Source organism: Chiloscyllium plagiosum, unplaced genomic scaffold (genome assembly GCF_037043375.1).
Source record: "Chiloscyllium plagiosum isolate Xiang-an unplaced genomic scaffold, Cpla_swu_hap1 HiC_scaffold_9, whole genome shotgun sequence".
Classification (NCBI taxonomy): Eukaryota; Metazoa; Chordata; class Chondrichthyes; order Orectolobiformes; family Hemiscylliidae; genus Chiloscyllium; species Chiloscyllium plagiosum.
Window position 1 is genome coordinate 15,514,140 of NW_028270147.1, and position 16,946 is coordinate 15,531,085.

At 43.8% G+C, this 16,946-nt stretch overlaps 1 protein-coding gene across 1 annotated transcript in view; it reads right to left on the reverse strand.

The window, feature by feature from the left end:
- The window catches only part of selenof (selenoprotein F), a 45,742-nt gene extending 29,098 nt beyond the window's left edge, over positions 1-16,644 (reverse strand). The window contains exons 1-2 of the mRNA XM_043698718.2: positions 16,493-16,644; positions 1,548-1,715 (exon numbers count right to left, since the gene is read on the reverse strand). Of these exons, the coding sequence (XP_043554653.1) occupies positions 1,548-1,715; positions 16,493-16,540 (216 nt within the window). The 5' untranslated portion in view covers positions 16,541-16,644. The remainder of the gene's footprint in view (positions 1-1,547; positions 1,716-16,492) is intronic.
- Between the last annotated feature and the right edge of the window lie 302 nt (positions 16,645-16,946).

The window sequence follows — 16,946 nt, forward strand, 5'->3', positions numbered from 1 at the left end:
CGTGCTGCAGTCTGCAGTAGCCCTTGATGCTATCAACAGCACCACCAAACTTTGTGTCATCTGCAAATTTACTAACCCAAACCTCAACCTCCTCATCCAAGTCAAAAACTTGAAAGAGCAGAGGCCCAAGAATACAGCCCTGCGGGACCCCACTCAACACTGACCTCCAAGCAGAATACTTTCCATCTACAACCACTCTCTGCCTTCTGTCAGCCAACCAATTCTGAATCCAGATAGCCAAATCTCTGTATCCCATACTTCCTGACTTTATGAATGAGCCTACCACGGGGAACCTTATCAAATGCCTTATGTAGGGTTCAAACCCAATTATGTCAAGGTAGTGGACTTGTCTCAGGTTTCATAGTAAAAGTTAATTCATCAGTGGCTTACATTAACCCTGATATCCAAGATATATACTTATTGTTTTTAAGTAGGGATCATCTGTGTAAATGAAGTATTTGACAATACTGTTGATTCATAAACCAGAAGCTTCTTTAAGTGAAGAGGATAACAGCGTAAAACTACAAAATGATGCATCAATACCAAACAGCATATCCTGCCGATGTATCCTTCAAATAGTTCTTGGTGTCACAGAATACATAGGATATTGAGGTGCCAGCTTTGGACTAGGGTGGACTAAGTTAAATTGCACAACACCGGGCTATAGTCTAAACAGGATTATTTGGAAGTACTAGCTTTCAGAGCGATGCTAGTACTTACAAATAAACTCATTGGACTATAACCTGGTGTTATGAGATTTTTAACATTGAATATATGGAGTAATATGTTTAGTAAACTTCCAAATCTAAACAAAGCATATTAATTCATTAGCGGTGAACTTTACCAACTATTACAATAGTAGTGTGCCTTTGAGTGATTTGTTCTGCTGTTTTATGGCACAGAGGTATTGCACAGTGATGTCAGTATGTCGACTTCAGAAGCAGTTGGCAAATGCCTCTGAACTTCTGGCATGTTTTTTCTTAAATTAGACAAAGGAAGATTGAGCAGGTGGAGTCAGACTCACACAGCTGATACATACAGCTCTATCTGCTGTAGCAAAAAGCTACTCTGCTGTTAGATTTTTTTGTGTGCTCCTTTCTCCTAGACTAGAAAGGAGATTGCACTTGAGAAAAGTTTGTTTTGCTGAATTTGCTTTTGCCAAGAGTATGTTTATGGGATGCTGCTATATTGGAATAGTTGAATAATATTATAGAGTATTTCAAGAGAGTTAAAGTTATGCCAAATCTTCTTTGTTTATGTTTTAGCTGTATTGTAAGAATAAAGTGAATTTTGTTTAAAGCCTAGTAATGGACCAAATGAATCATCTGGAACACAGCACCTTACACTTGCCTTTAAATAAGATAAAACGTTGGTATCCTTGATATATTATGAGCTGGTTTGTTTCATAACATTGCTCGTTTGCAAAAGACAATCATTTCCAAATTTAGTGTCGGCAAATATTTTAAGTAATTAAAACTTACTACATGCATCTGACAATTAAATAATCTGGATTAAATTTATTAGGCAATTTATAATAAAAGCAATACCTTTTTTGTTTCTAACTGGGCTTCCTCTTGGCAACATCGTCTGCAGTTTGGGTCCAACTGATTGAGACTGAATTGGCCAAGGAGGTCACATGAGCTGCAGAGCAAATTACTGGAGAAACCAAGCTCTCGGCAGGCTTCAGATGATAGCTCTGCACCACACATATATATCTGCAAACAGAAAACAGGATGTATAAATATCAAATCAATTGGAAATGGAAAGGTACATACTAGCAATGTAAAAACATGCTAAATTACAGACCAGAGTCAGAGTCAAAATGATAAAACTAAGGAACCATACAGAGGAGAAAGAGCAGTAAACTGAAGCAAACCACAACACAGAGGCTTGGGATGACAAAAGCCAAATAATTACAACACCAAATAAGACAGGGGCACCATGCTTGTTTGATGTTATCATTGACAAATATCTCCTCCATTACATTCACTGGGTCATCATCAAGAGAAATTAAACTGGACAAACAACACAATACCATGGTTATTAGAGCAAGTCAGAGGATGGATATTATGATGAGTTGCTCATTGTTTAACTCCCTAAAGGTTCTCCACTACAAGAAAGTCACAAATCCAGACAGTGGTGAAATGCTCATGTTAGGTTGCATGCAGCTGCAATGCTCGATGTGCCACACCATCCAGGACAATAGTGCTCATTAGCACTCCATTTATCAATCTAAACATCCATGTTGAAAATGACCATTTTCGTTCAAAATCATTTTTTTTTTTGCTTTGAAAGGAAGGTGCACATCTCGGATGTATGCCAGCTTGTTTATGCACAGAATAAATGTGCAATACTTCAAATAAAAAGTAGAGAGTTAAATAAAAAGCTACTCCTTGTAGATTAGGATTAAGCTCTGTTATGACAGAGTATAGATGAAGGAGTTACATCCAAACCCCAATCTAAGAACACTGTATGCATGCTCAGAACCCCAATATGTTCATATAGTGGCAGTCACTGGACTAGGAATCCAGAGGTCCAGGTTAATGTCTTGGGGTGCAGGTTTAAAGACCAAGATGCCAGCTGCTAAATTTAAATTCAACTTAAAACATCTGGAATATTTTGATCATGGCAACAACCATATAAACCAATCTGGCTCACTAACGTCCATTAAGGAAGGAAATCAGCCTTACACGGTTTGGACGATGTGACTCCAGAACCACAACAATATGATTGACATGTAACTGCCCTCAATTCAGGGGCTATTAGGGAGAGGCCAGCAGCACTCACAAAAAAAAAATTGACCACCAAAGTGCAGTTTAGGAGAGAAGTTCACTCCCACTCTTCTCAATTAATCCAGCACGTCTTAAAAAGAAGACAGCTGGCATTTTAGAAAATTCTTATTCTTTTCTTCAGAACTATGGCTTGTCATTCCAAATTTATATTGTGCTGTGTTTCTCCTGCAGAGAATTAGCTGACAGGGTACGCAAAAGAAAATCTGTAAGAATTACAACTAGATAGCTTATCCAATATTTATATTGCAAACATGTTAAAGTCAGCCATACAATATGTACATTTATATTGTGCAATAAGAAGTGAGGAACAGCCAGACTCTTTGCTTGCATGCCCAGCTACACTTCAGCTTTTAACAACTGACACCTCTGTGACAAGTCCAATTAGAAGTGACTATACCAGCAGGTAACAAGTACAATTCCAGAACTGTCATTATCAGAGAAAGCAGAGATTTATGACCAACAGCTACAATGATTAGAAAATGGCTGAACTATAAATGATTTTGAGACACTTTATGGAAAAATTCAAAATAAAAATGTTCCCAAGCAATGACAGTTGGCAGCTGCGTGATATAATGGCTGGGACAGGAGTTCCTGATGTTATATTTCTCATTGACATAACTTACTACTAAAAGGCCTCAAAAGGATTAAGTCACACCAACAACAGGATTTTACAATTAGGATACTGAAGTAATTATTTATAGAAATCACATGAAGCTTTATTAGCTGTTTATTGTCCACAAAGCAATTTGGGAGGCTTTAAAGTCTAAAACTTGTTCCAAAAATGCAATCTTTAAAATTTTGCTTGGGTAAATCTCAAATGGTAGCTGCAGACCAGGTGATAGCCAATTTAGATGACAGCACAGGACAGTATTTAAAAGTCAGAATTCTGACAGTCCCATGCTTATACAAGCCCACAGGTTTCAGAAAAATTGAAGTAGTAAGAGATTGAAATTGAAACTATATTTAAATAGGGTTAAGTCACTAACCTTACTGTGCATTGGCACAAGTTCAACTCATTTCCAGTTCCTTCCTCATTTGAAAAACTACCCTGCACATCCTTTATTCAATTATAGAGTCATAGAGAGGTACAGCATGAAAACAGTCCCTTCGGTCCAACCTGTCCATGCCGACCAGATATCCCAATGTCATGGGAATAGAAGCTAAATGTTCAGTACTCTCTTGAAATGGAAATTTCCTCAATATTAAAAGATGTAATTACTGCCAATATAATTCAGTTAATTCCAAATTAAGCTTTGGAGAAAACAACATGCAGATTGAGATAGAATACTTAGCATCAACTGCTGGGGCAAACGTCCAAACTTATTGTATCTACCTCAATATCCCTTTCCACCTTGTACTTGTCCATTTGCTTCATTTTATTTTAAAGAAATAATTCCTTTACCCCAATATTCTCTGAAGACACTTCAGTTCTATTGCCACCAGCACAAAACTAACAGATTTTGTTTGAGTGATTTCAGAAATTCATGCCAAATGTCTCAGTTTAATCAAAACTGAAGAGCATTTACCTCACACACTCCATTCACATGTGCAAATGTTCTAAATGATTTAGTGGACAGTTACCAAGCTATCTTGGAATATCCAAAGATGTTTGGCTGTGTCTCGTATATTTCGTTGCCAGTGATGCTAAGAGTTGAAAGTAGAAGACTGTGGCTCATTAGCACTGGCCAAGAACTGAGGTTCAGATGCTGTGGTTTATATTTTTTTTTCTGAACCCCTCCACGGCCCACTGCCTGGACCTGGTTATGGCCAGTTTGGCCAGGCCATCCCTGTTTATCTTTTTTTTAAATTTAACCCCACACTACCACCTAAGTGCGGTAGTGCTTATTTTTTCCCCAGCACCCATGGTGTGTGTGTGCAGGTGTGAGACACAGTGAAAGACACAAAGTGCACCAATCTTTATTCAAATTCCACCACCAGGAAGATAGGAAAACACCCGGGTGGCCAGTGACAAACACTGCCCTTCACATCAAAGGGCAGTGCTGTGTGATCAAAACAGTGAAGGGGAGGGTAGGGACTAAATCAAAATAGAGTTGGAGGGAGAAATGATGCACTCCACTCCCTGCGGTGCCCACCTCTCCCTGAACAACTCCAGGGTGTGGGTGGACACAGCGTGCTCCTTCTCCAAGGACACCCGGGCTCTAACGTAACCGCGGAAGAGGGGCAGGCAGTCGGCCCTAACGACCCCCTCCACGGCCCGCTGCCTGGACCTGTTAATGGCCAGTTTGGCCAGGCCCAGGAGCAGACCCACGAGGAGGTCTTCAGACTTGCCCTCCTTCCTCCGTACCGGGTGCCCAAAGATCAGGAGCGTGGGACTGAAGTGCAACCAAAAGCAGAGGAGGAGGTTTTTCAGGAAATCAAAAAGGGAGTGCAAACACCCACACCCAATATATGCTGTGGTTTATATGCTGTTGGTGCAAAGTGGTCCTGTCAACAAACAATAAAACCAATTAGGATTCCCTGAAAGTGCTTTAGGAAATGCTTACACCAACACATCCAGTGTACACTTGAAACATGGCACTGGAGTAAAGCAGCTTCAAATCTGTACCAGTATGAAACTTGTGGACCATTAATGCAATCAAACTTAGTCCTTGAACTAACATACAACTGGAGGACAGTCTTCTTAAAAGGCATTCAATCACATTTATCATTCCCTGCACAACCCGGCAGGCAATTAGTTCTTAAATAATCAATGATAACAGAAGTTTACCATGCCCTCAGGATATCTCAAAGAGCTGCTTAAACATTCACATTTATATCGCACCTTTAAGATATTAAATTGTCCCATGAGAGTATTTGTTAAACAGCAAGTTAATTACTTGTGAAATTACTTGTGAACTGGTTAACAAACACATCGATTTGTATACCATGTATCATCCTGAGGAAAAGAACAGGAAATGGCATCAACACAGGAAATGACATCACCAGCCCAAGGAAACAAACACAAATAGAAAGTGAGCCATAACACAAGTGCTTCACTGGAGGCTCACTGATGGAATTACCTACTATGGTGACAAAACGTCTGAAAATGAACCTTCCAGCTCAGCAAGCAAACTTACACCCAGCAGAGAAATTATTTGGGTTGATTGAAGAATCTCAGTCAATCCACATTTCGAATAAATGAACACTTCTGGCTTATTAATTATCAAAAAGATGGGGCAATGGAGAAGATGAATACCAGAACTGGGAGAACATACTTAGCAGGAAAGATCAAACAGAATGAGATTCTTCTCTCTGGAAAGGTCTATGATAATCTTAAAAGGATTTGAAGCATTAAACCATGACAATGTGCTTCATTCAGCAGGAGAGTCCAGAACTAGGGATCCTAGGTACAATATGGTCACCAATAAATTTAACTGGAATTTAGCAGAAACTGGTTTTCAAAATAGAAAATGATTAGAATGTGGAACTTAATGCAACATTGAGGTAAAGAGAATTTTCTACATTTGGTTACATAACATGGATGTTGTTGGCTCGGCCAACCTACCTTTCCCCTAGGAAACTGGCAGTGAACTATCTCTTGAACTGCTACAGTAAAAGGGAGAAGGGGTTAGGTTTCCCCAATGTGCAGTTCCAGAATTCCAACCCACTGAGAACGAAAAATGGTGCTACAGTTCCATGTCAGGACAGTACGTGGCTTGGAAAGGAACTTGCAGGGAGCAGTACTCTCAGGCAATTCTTTTGTCCCACTGAATGGCAGAGGTCACAGGTTTGGAAAATATTGCCAAAGGAATCGTGGAGGATCAGGGCAGTGCATCTTGTTGATGGTACTCACTCCTGTCTCACCTCCAAGGTGGTGGAGGCTGTAAATATTGAAGATGGGGTATGCGAGTGGAAAGTTTTGTCACAAAATTATTGCAGCGCAGGAAGTGGCCATTTGGATCATTGTCTCCATTCCAGCCCATCAACTGGGCATCTCTCCTTGTTCCAATCCCTTGCTTTCTCCCCATAACATTTGATCCCCTTGCCTATCAAGAACCTAGCTATCTCAGTCTTAAATACGCTCAATAATTTGGCCTCCTCAGCCTTCTGCAGCAATGAGTTCTAGAGACATCACCCTCTGGCTGAAGAAACTTCTCATCTCAGTTTTAAAAGGCTGTGCCTTCACCCCAGGCTGTGGCCCCAGATCATAGTTTCTCCTAATGGTGGAAACATCTGCCCTACGACCACACAATCCAAACCTCCCAGTATTCTGAAAGTTTCAATCCCCCTGCGATCCTTCTAAACTCAATCAAGTGCAGACCCAGAGTTCTCAACTGCTCCTCATTTGACAAGCTCCTTATAGAACATAGAACATAGAACATAGAAGAATACAGCGCAGTACAGGCCCTTGGGCCCTCGATGTTGCGCCGATCCAAGCCCACCTAAACTACACTAACCCACTATCCTCCATATACCTATCCAATGCCCTCTTAAATGCCCATAAAGAGGGAGAGTCCACCACTGTTACTGGCAGGGCATTCCATGAACTAACGACTCGCTGAGTGAAGAACCTACCCCTAACATCAGTCCTATATCTACCCCCCCTTAATTTAAAGCTATGCCCCCTTGTAATACCCGACTCAATACGCGGGAAAAGGTTCATACTGTCGACCCTATCTAACCCCCTAATCATCTTGTACACCTCAATCAAGTCACCCCTAAACCTTCTTTTCTCTAGTGAAAACAGCCCCAAGTGCCTCAGTCTTTCCTCATACGATTTTCCTTCCATACCAGGCAACATCCTGGTAAACCTCCTCTGCACCCGTTCCAATGCCTCCACATCCTTCCTATAGTATGGCGACCAAAACTGCACACAATATTCCAGATGCGGCCGTACCAGAGTCTTATACAACTGCATCATGACCTCAGGACTCCGGAACTCAATTCCTCTACCAATAAAAGCCAGTACGCCATATGCCTTCCTCACCGCACTATTTACCTGGGTGGCAACTTTCAGAGATCTGTGTACATGGACACCAAGATCCCTCTGCTCATCCACACTACCAAGTATCCGACCATTAGCCCAGTACCCCATCTTTTTGTTATTCTTCCCAAAGTGAATCACCTCGCACTTAGCTACATTGAATTCCATCTGCCACCTTTCTGCCCAGCTCTGCAGCTTCTCTATATCCTGCTGTAACCTGCCACATGCTTCCTCACTGTCAACAACTCCTCCGACTTTCGTGTCATCCGCAAACTTGCTCACCCAACCTTCTAACCCCTCTTCCAGGTCATTTATAAAAATGACAAACAGCAATGGTCCCAAAACAGATCCTTGCGGAACACCGCTAGTGACGGCACTCCATGAAGAAACTTTGCCATCAACTACTACCCTCTGTCTTCTTCCATCCAGCCAATTCCTAATCCAAACCTCCAACTCACCCTCAATGCCATATCTCCGTATTTTCTGCAGTAGCCTACCATGGGGAACCTTATCAAACGCCTTACTAAAATCCATATATACCACATCTACCGCTTTCCCCTCATCAACCTCCTTCGTCACCTTTTCAAAGAATTCAATAAGGTTTGTGAGGCACGACTTGCCCTTCACAAAACCATGCTGACTATCCTTGATCACATTATTCCTATCTAGATGTGCATAAATCCTATCCCTTACAATTCTCTCTAAGACTTTGCCCACAACAGAAGTGAGACTCACCGGCCTATAGTTACTAGGGCTATCCCTACTCCCCTTTTTGAACAAGGGAACCACATTTGCTATCCTCCAGTCTTCTGGGACTACTCCTGTAGACAAAGAGGACATAAAAATCAAGGCCAATGGCTCTGCAATCTCCTCCCTTGCTTCCCAGAGAATCCTAGGATAAATGCCATCAGGCCCAGGGGACTTATCTATTTTCACCTTTTCCAGGATTTCCAACACCTCTTCTCTACATACCTCAAAGCCATCCATTCTACTTATTTGTGCCTCGGTATTCTCATCGACAACAATGCCCTGTTCCTGAGTGAATACTGAAGAAAAGTATTCATTCATTGTCTCCCCAATCTCTTCCGCCTCAACACGCAACTTCCCCCTACTATCCTTGACTGGACCTATTCCTACCCTAGTCATTCTTTTATTCCTAACATACCTATAGAAAGCCTTAGGATTTTCCCTAATCCTATCTACTAAGGACCTTTCATGTCCCCTCCTTGCTGCTTTTAGCTCTCTCTTCAGGTCCTTCCTGGCTACCCTATAACTCTCAATCGCCCCAATTGAACCTTCACGTCTCATCTTGAGATAGGCCGCCCTCTTCCATTTAACAAGGGATTCCAATTCCTTATTAAACCACGGCTCCCTCGCACGACCCTTTCCTACCTGCCTGACAGGTACATAATTATCAAGGACACTCAATAGTTGCCCCTTGAACAAGTTCCACATATCATTTACACTCTTGCCTTGGAGTCTACTTTTCCAAGCCACACATCCTAAGTCATGCCTCACCGCATCATAATTTCCCTTACCCCAGCTATAATTCTTGCCCTGTAGTACACACTTATCCCTCTCCATCACGAGTGTAAAAATCACCGAATTATGGTCACTATCCCCAAAGTGCTCACCTACCTCTAATTCTAACACCTGGCCTGGTTCGTTACCCAGAACCAAATCCAGTATGGCCTCACCTCTTGTTGGCCTGTCTACATATTGTGTCAGGAAACTCTCCTGCACACATTGAACAAACACTGACCCATCTAACGAACTTGAGCTATAGCTTTCCCAATCAATATCAGGAAAGTTAAAGTCCCCCATAACAACCACCCTATTACTGTCACTCATCTCCTGAATCACCTTCCCTATCCTTTCTTCAATGATTCTAGGACTATTAGGAGGCCTGTAAAAGACTCCTAACAGGGTGACCTCACCTTTCCTATTCCTAACCTCAGCCCAAACTACCTCAGATGGCAAGTCCTCATCCATCGTCCTTTCCACCGCTGTAATACTATCTTTGACAAGCAATGCCACACCTCCCCCTCTTTTACCCCCACCTCTAAACCTACTAAAACATTTAAATCCCGGAACCTGCAACAGCCAATCCTGTCCCTGTTCTAGCCATGTCTCCGTAATAGCCACAACATCGAAGTCCCAGGTACCAACCAACGCTGCAAGTTCACCTACCTTATTTCGTATACTTCTTGCATTGAAGTATACACACTTCAAGCCACTTCCCTGTTTACAGGCACCCTCCTTGGAAATTGATGCCATGTTCCTCACCTCCCTACACTCCAGGCCCTGCACCCTGAAGCTACAATCTGGGTTCCCATGCCCCTGCCGAGTTAGTTTAAACCCCCCCCAAGAGCACTAGCAAACCTCCCCCCAAGGATACTGGTTCCCCTCAGGTTCAGGTGTAGACCATCCTGTTTATAGAGGTCCCACCGTCCCCAGAAAGAACCCCAGTTATCCAAAAACTGGAACCCCTCCCTCCTGCACCATCCCTGAAGCCACGCATTTAATTGTTCTCTCTCCCTATTCCTCGAATCTCTATCACGTGGCACGGGTAACAAACCAGAGACAACAACTCTGTTAGTTCTAACTCCAAGCTTCCAACCTAGCTCCCTGAAAGCCTGTCTAACATCCTCAGCACTCCTACCTATGTCGTTGGTGCCAATGTGGACCACGACTTCGGGTTGCTCCCCCTCCCCCTCCAGGACCCGGAAAACACGATCAGAGACATCACGTACCCTTGCACCTGGGAGGCAACATACCAAACGTGAGTCTCTCTCGTTCCCACAAAACCGCCTATCTGTGCCACGAACTATCGAGTCCCCAATTACTACTGCTCTGCTCTTCTTCACCCTTCCCTTCTGAGTAACGGGGACAGGCTCCGTGCCAGAGACCTGAGCCCCGTTACTTACCCCTGGTAAGTCATCCCCCCCACAAGTATCCAAAACGGTATACTTGTTCTTGAGGGGAATGGCCGCAGGAGGTCCCTGCACTGGCTGCTTCCTCCCAGTCCCCCTCACTGTCACCCATCTATCTGCCATCTTTGGAGTGACTACTTCCCTATAACTCTGATCTATGACCCCCTCTGCCTCCCGAATGATCCGAAGTTCATCCAACTCCAGCTCCAGTTCCCTAACACGGTCTTGGAGGAGCTGGAGATGGGTGCACTTCCTGCAAGTGTAATCGGCAGGGACGTCGATGGCATCCCTCACCTCATACATGTTGCAGGAGGAACATTGCACTGCCTTCACTGCCATCCCTCTAAAGCTAACTGTTTAAACAAAAACTGTGTCTAAATAATACAAGCAAAATTCAGCACTTACCTGCTTGCCACAACAGATGTTATTATTAGGTTAGAGGAGGAGGGCGGGTGGGAGGCACTACCTGTGTAGTGCCTCGGGTTCCTCTCCTTCACGCTTTTATCCCGAGGATCAGTATTGGAAACCTTCTCTGGACCTCCTCCAATGACAGCTTCCCTTTCCTTGGATTAGGCACCCAAAACCAGTCACTATTCCAGTGACCAGAGCTTTACATAACCTGAATAGTACACCTTTGCTCCTCTATTGAGCCGTCTTGAAATGAATGCTAACATTACATTTGCCTTCTTAACTGCCAACTGAACCTTATGAGAATCCTGAGCCATGACTCCAAAGTCCCTTTGAACTTGAGATTTCGGAAGCATTTCCTTGGTCAGAAAATAGTCCATGGTTTCTATTCTTCCTACCAAAGTGCATAACCTCACATTTTCCTGCAATTGGCAAAGAAATGGCAGATGAATACAATCTTGTAGCCTGTCCAAGTCTTTCTGCATCCTCCCTGCTTCCTCAACACTATCTGTCCCTCCATTTGTCTTTGTGTCAGCTGCACAGGGAGGCAATAACCTCATGATATTATCATTCGAGTGTTAATCCAGAGACCCAAGCATTGGTCCACAGTAATATTCTACAACAGATGGTGGAATTTGAATTCAATGAAGAATTAAGGGTCTAATGATGATCATCAAACAATTATCCCTTGGCCAGAAAAACCCATCTGGGTCACTGAGGTTTTTTGGGACAGCAACTGCCATTCTTACCTGGTCTGGCCTACTCATGACTCCAAACCCACAGCAATGTTGTTGACTCTTAACTGCCCTCTGGGTAATTAGCAATGGGGAATAAACACTGCCAAGCCAGTGATGCCCACATTCCATAAGTGAATAAGAAAAATGCTCAGTTCCTTTCTCCAGATCATTGAGTGTATAATGTGAACAGTTGTGGTCCCAAACTGATCCCTGCAGAACTCCACTAGTCACGGCTGCCGTCCTCAAAAAGACCCATTTACTCTCATCTTCTGCCTGCCAGTCAGATAATCCTCTATCTATGCCAGTCACTTGCCCCCAACACCATGGATTCTGATCTTATTTAGCAGCCTTCTGTGCAGCACCTGGTCAAAGGCTTTCTGGAATTCCAAATAGATCACAGCCACTGTCTCTCCTTTGTCTAACTTGCTTGTTACCTTCTCGAAGAATTTCAACAGATTTGTCAGGCATGATTTCTCCTTGATGAAGCCATGCTGATGTCGCCCTGTTTGACAATGTACTTTCAAGTACTCCACAATCTCAACGTTAATAATGGACTAAAACTTTTACCAATGACTAAGCTCAGGCTAAGTAGTCTATAATTACCTGCTTTCTGCCTCCCTCGTTTCTGAAGAGTCAAAAGTATGGTGCTGGAAAAACACAGCCAGCCAGGCAGTATCCAAGGAGCAAGAAAGTTGATGTTTAACCCATAAGCTCTATATCAGAAATGTGGGGCGGGGGGGCCCAGGGGGACAGAGCTAAATGGGAGGGGGAGGAGGAGCTAGGAATGAGATAGGTAGATGAAGCTGGGGGGGGGGGGGTGATGGTGACAGGTCAGAGTGCAGGGTGGAGCACATAGTGGGAAGGAAAATGGACAGGTAGGACTGTTCAAGAGGGTGGTGCGGAGGTGGAGGGTTGGATCTGGGATAAGGTGCAGGAAGGGGAGATGAGGAAATTGGTGAAATCCACAGCGATCCCAAGTGGTTGGAGAAGCCCAAGGCAGAAGATGAGTTGTTCTTCCTCCAGGCATCGGGCGAAGAGAGCTTATGCTCGAAATGTTGACTCTCCTGCTCCGCAAATGCTACCTGACCAGCTGCGCTTTTCCAGTGCCACACTTTTTGACTCTGATCTCAAACATCTGTGGTCTTCACTTTCTCCAAGGGGTTTATGAAGAAGGAATGCCACCTTCAACAAACTATGTACACATCTAGTTTCTCAACTCCTGAACCCCCTCACAGTTGAAGTGGATGTCTCTCTTTCAGTTACTGAAGTTTTGGACTGGATTGAAAAGACTTACTCCGAATATTTTCTTTATTTTTTCTAATTTATTCTTATGATCTATAATATTGGTTTTTTAAATTTCTTCACTTTTCTAATTGTTTTTCCAGAGTCAAGAGTGTGGTGAGCCGGTCAGGCAGCATGCGAGAAGCAGGAGAGTCAACGTTTCGAGCATAAGCTCTTCAGCAGGAATGAGGCTTATGGGTCGGGATGAGAGATAAATGGGAGGGGGTGACGTAGCCAGGAACACAATAGCAGGATAAAGGCGAGGGAGAAGGTGATAGGTCAGAGGGGGTAGCAATGGACAGGTCCAGAGGGTGGTGCCGAGTTGGAGGCTCAGGACTGGAATAACATGGGGGTAGGGGACAAATGAAGAAGCTGTTGAAATTACATTTATCCCATGTGGTTGCAGGGGCCCAAGGCGGAATATGACACGTTCCTTCTTCAGGCATCGTGTGGTAACTCTGTCAAGGAAAAACACTTCAACTCTGTTTCCCCCCCCTCCACAACTCCATCAAGGAAAATAACTACAGAAATAAGCCCACCGACTCCGACAGCTACCTGGATTATACCTCCTCCCACCCTACTCCTTATTCCCAATTCCTCCATCTCATCTGTTCCCAGGATGACCAATTTCACCTCAAAGTCCCAGATGGCCTCCTCCTTCCATATTGCAACTTCCCTTCCCACATGGTTGATGATGTCCTCCAGTGCATCTCCTCCACTTCAAGCACCACCGCGCTTTAACCACACCTCTCCCAACGCAACAAGGACAGAAACCCCCCCCCTGCCCCTCCCAGTCATCACTTTCCACCCGACCAACCTCTGCATCATCCTCCGCCACTTCTACCACCTTCAAATGGACCCCACCACCAGAGATACATTTCCCTCCCCATCTCTATCAGAGTTCTGAAAGGACTATTCCCTCCCCGACTCCCTCATCAGGTCCACACCCCCCACCAGCCCACACCCCACTCCTGGCACCTTTTGCTGCCTTTGCAAGAAATACAAAACCTGCACCGACATCACTACCCTCACCTCCGTCCAAGGCCCCAATGGATCCTTCCACATCCATCAGAAATTCACCTGCACCTCTCCTAATGTCATCTACTACATCCATTGCACCGGTGTGGTCTCTTCTACATTAGGGAGACAGGGCGCCTTCTTGAGGATTGTTTCAGAGAACATCTCTGGGACACTGCACCCAATAACCCCACCACCCAGTGGCTGAACACTTCAACTCCCCCTCAGTCAAGAAAAATCTGCAGTCCTCACTTTTTCCTAATTGTTTTTCACCCAAGAATTTGTTCTTAAATTTTGGCTCTAAATACCTTTGTACACAAGATGTCACTCTAACGGAAGCTTTTCCCTGTACGTCTTTGAGTACATGACAAAAAAGCTAATTCAATTCAATCCTTTAAATTTGCATTGTCTCTCAATTTCCTTCCTACCAAAGTGTAATTTCACTTCTTTGTACTGAACTGCATGTGTTACCTACCCAATCACTGCACAAATCTACCCACACTATATGATATAGACATCTACATTATTCCCCTCACAGTTTACAAAGGCTAAGTTTCTTTTTTGGAAGAGCAAGGGCTTCAGCACTGATCCTTTGCAGAACTTAACCAAAAACCAGAAAAATACATTAACTAATTATCCTGTTTATGGTCCATCAGCTAATCTTGTATTCATGTTGTCCTAGTACCTATTATTGCATGAGCTCTAAATTTACTTGTAGAATTGCCATACAGTAGTTCTGGAAATCTATGTAAAGTTAAAGTCAAAGTCTTAACAGGCCACATGGCTGATCTCTCATCACAGATGATTGATGGTGGTTTAACCTGAGATGTCACCACATATCAGGCAAGGGGAAGAGGGGTTGAGAATGTGAGAAACAAAGCTCACTATTCAATAATTTCAGTCCGAGTCAAATTCTGAAGCAGTCTTTATTCATTCGGTTAGTTATTTCTTGGTATACACCCTCGTGGTCTCCTCTACATTGGGGAGACAGGGCGCCTACTTGCGGAACGTTTCAGGGAACACCTCTGGGACACCTGCACCAACCAACCCAACAGCCCCGTGACTTAACACTTTAACTCCCTCTCTGCCAAGGACATGCAGGTCCTTGGCCTCCTCCATCGCCAGACCCTAGCCACACGATGTCTGGAGGAAGAGCGCCTCATCTTTCGCCTAGGAACCCTCCAACCCCACAGGATGAGTGTAGATTTCTCCAGCTTCCTCACTTTCCCTCCTCCCACCTTATCTCAGTCCCAATCCCCTGATTCAGCACCACCCTCTTGACCTGCAATCTTCTTCCCGACCTCTCCGCCCCCACCCCCTCTCCGGCCTATCACCCTCACCTCCTTCCACCTATCGTACTCCCAGCGCCCTTCCCCCCTATCTTTTATCTCAGCCCGCTTGGCACACCAGCCTCATTCCTGAAGAAGGGCTTATGCCCGAAACGTCGATTCGCCTGCTCCTTGGATGCTGCCTGGCCTGCTGTGTTTTTCCAGCACCACACTTTTCAACTCAGGTCTCCAGCATCTGCAATCCTCACTTTCTCCTACTTTACCCTCATGATTCCACCTTGCGATTTCTGCAGAAGATACAGCTACTTGTTTGTGCAAGCATATCTAGCCTAACATACACCCCTCCATGATTCAGCCTTGTGATTTTTGCAGAAACAACATTTGCAAGCACCACTCACAAGAAGGACAGAAATCAAACCATTTTGTCAACAGTGCTCCAGCAGTCCAGCCAACTGAGCCAACCAACACCCTCAATTTTACACCTTTTTTCAATTGCACACGGAAAATTCCTGTAAAGGGGCAAAGTTGTTTTCATACTCACTACATTCAGTGTTAAATACAAGTATTAATTACTATCATCTCCAAATGTAACATGCTGTCAAGACAATTAAACTGATGATATTTTCACTTCTCACGTTCACAAATTTAAAGCTTTCAAAACTCAACATCAACACAATCATTACAGCTTGGATTGATTTTTCTGCTTTACTGACCTGGTGCAGCGTATCCTGGCACTTCACGGAGCAACTCAACAAAACAGCCAAAAATGTAACTCAGTCACTTTGGAAACTATAGGAACACTTCGGGGCCGATCAAAAAACCTTTTAAACTGGAATTGCATACCTTCAACGAGCGTCTGAAATAAATCCATTATTTTACAGGAGGAAGTGGAACATTAGAACCGACCAGTTATTCTTCCATTAACTGGTTTCAGCCCACGTCACCCAACAATAACCGGTTGGAACACATCCTGCAGTTCAGGCCCAGCTCAATACAACATCGAGAAACAATGCCCAAAAGCCGATTAACCTTCATTCTATAAATGAATACATTCGCAACGAAAGAAGAAACAAAGGCAGAACCCATAAATATAAAAGCATTCAATAATTACCGCATTTAATAAAGGGAACAGCCAGAATAAGTAAACCTCAGCAGCCATCTTGAATCACCCAAAGACCCCTCCTGCCTCACCACAGGAAATTATAAAGTTCACCCCATCTGAAAATGATCACGCCGCACATTATATTTTTTTTAACAAAGCACTTATTTTCCGGACTCATCACCAATAGAATTTTTTGTCACGTTAAAGGCGTACTCAACATCACCTTCAAACAGGCAATTGACATTGACGGCTAAAATTTGACGGTTGGGGGTGGGGTGAAATGTGATTGATGTTGCAATACCCCAACTAGCTTAGCGAATGGCGGAAAGATTGGATGGAATGCAAGTCTTTGGGGGGCTGTCGGAGGGTTGGCGGGTACGTGTGATTGATTTGAGAATAGGCCAATCGGCTTTGAAAATAGTCCGGGTGGTGCGGTGGAGCGTGATTGATGTACACTATGACC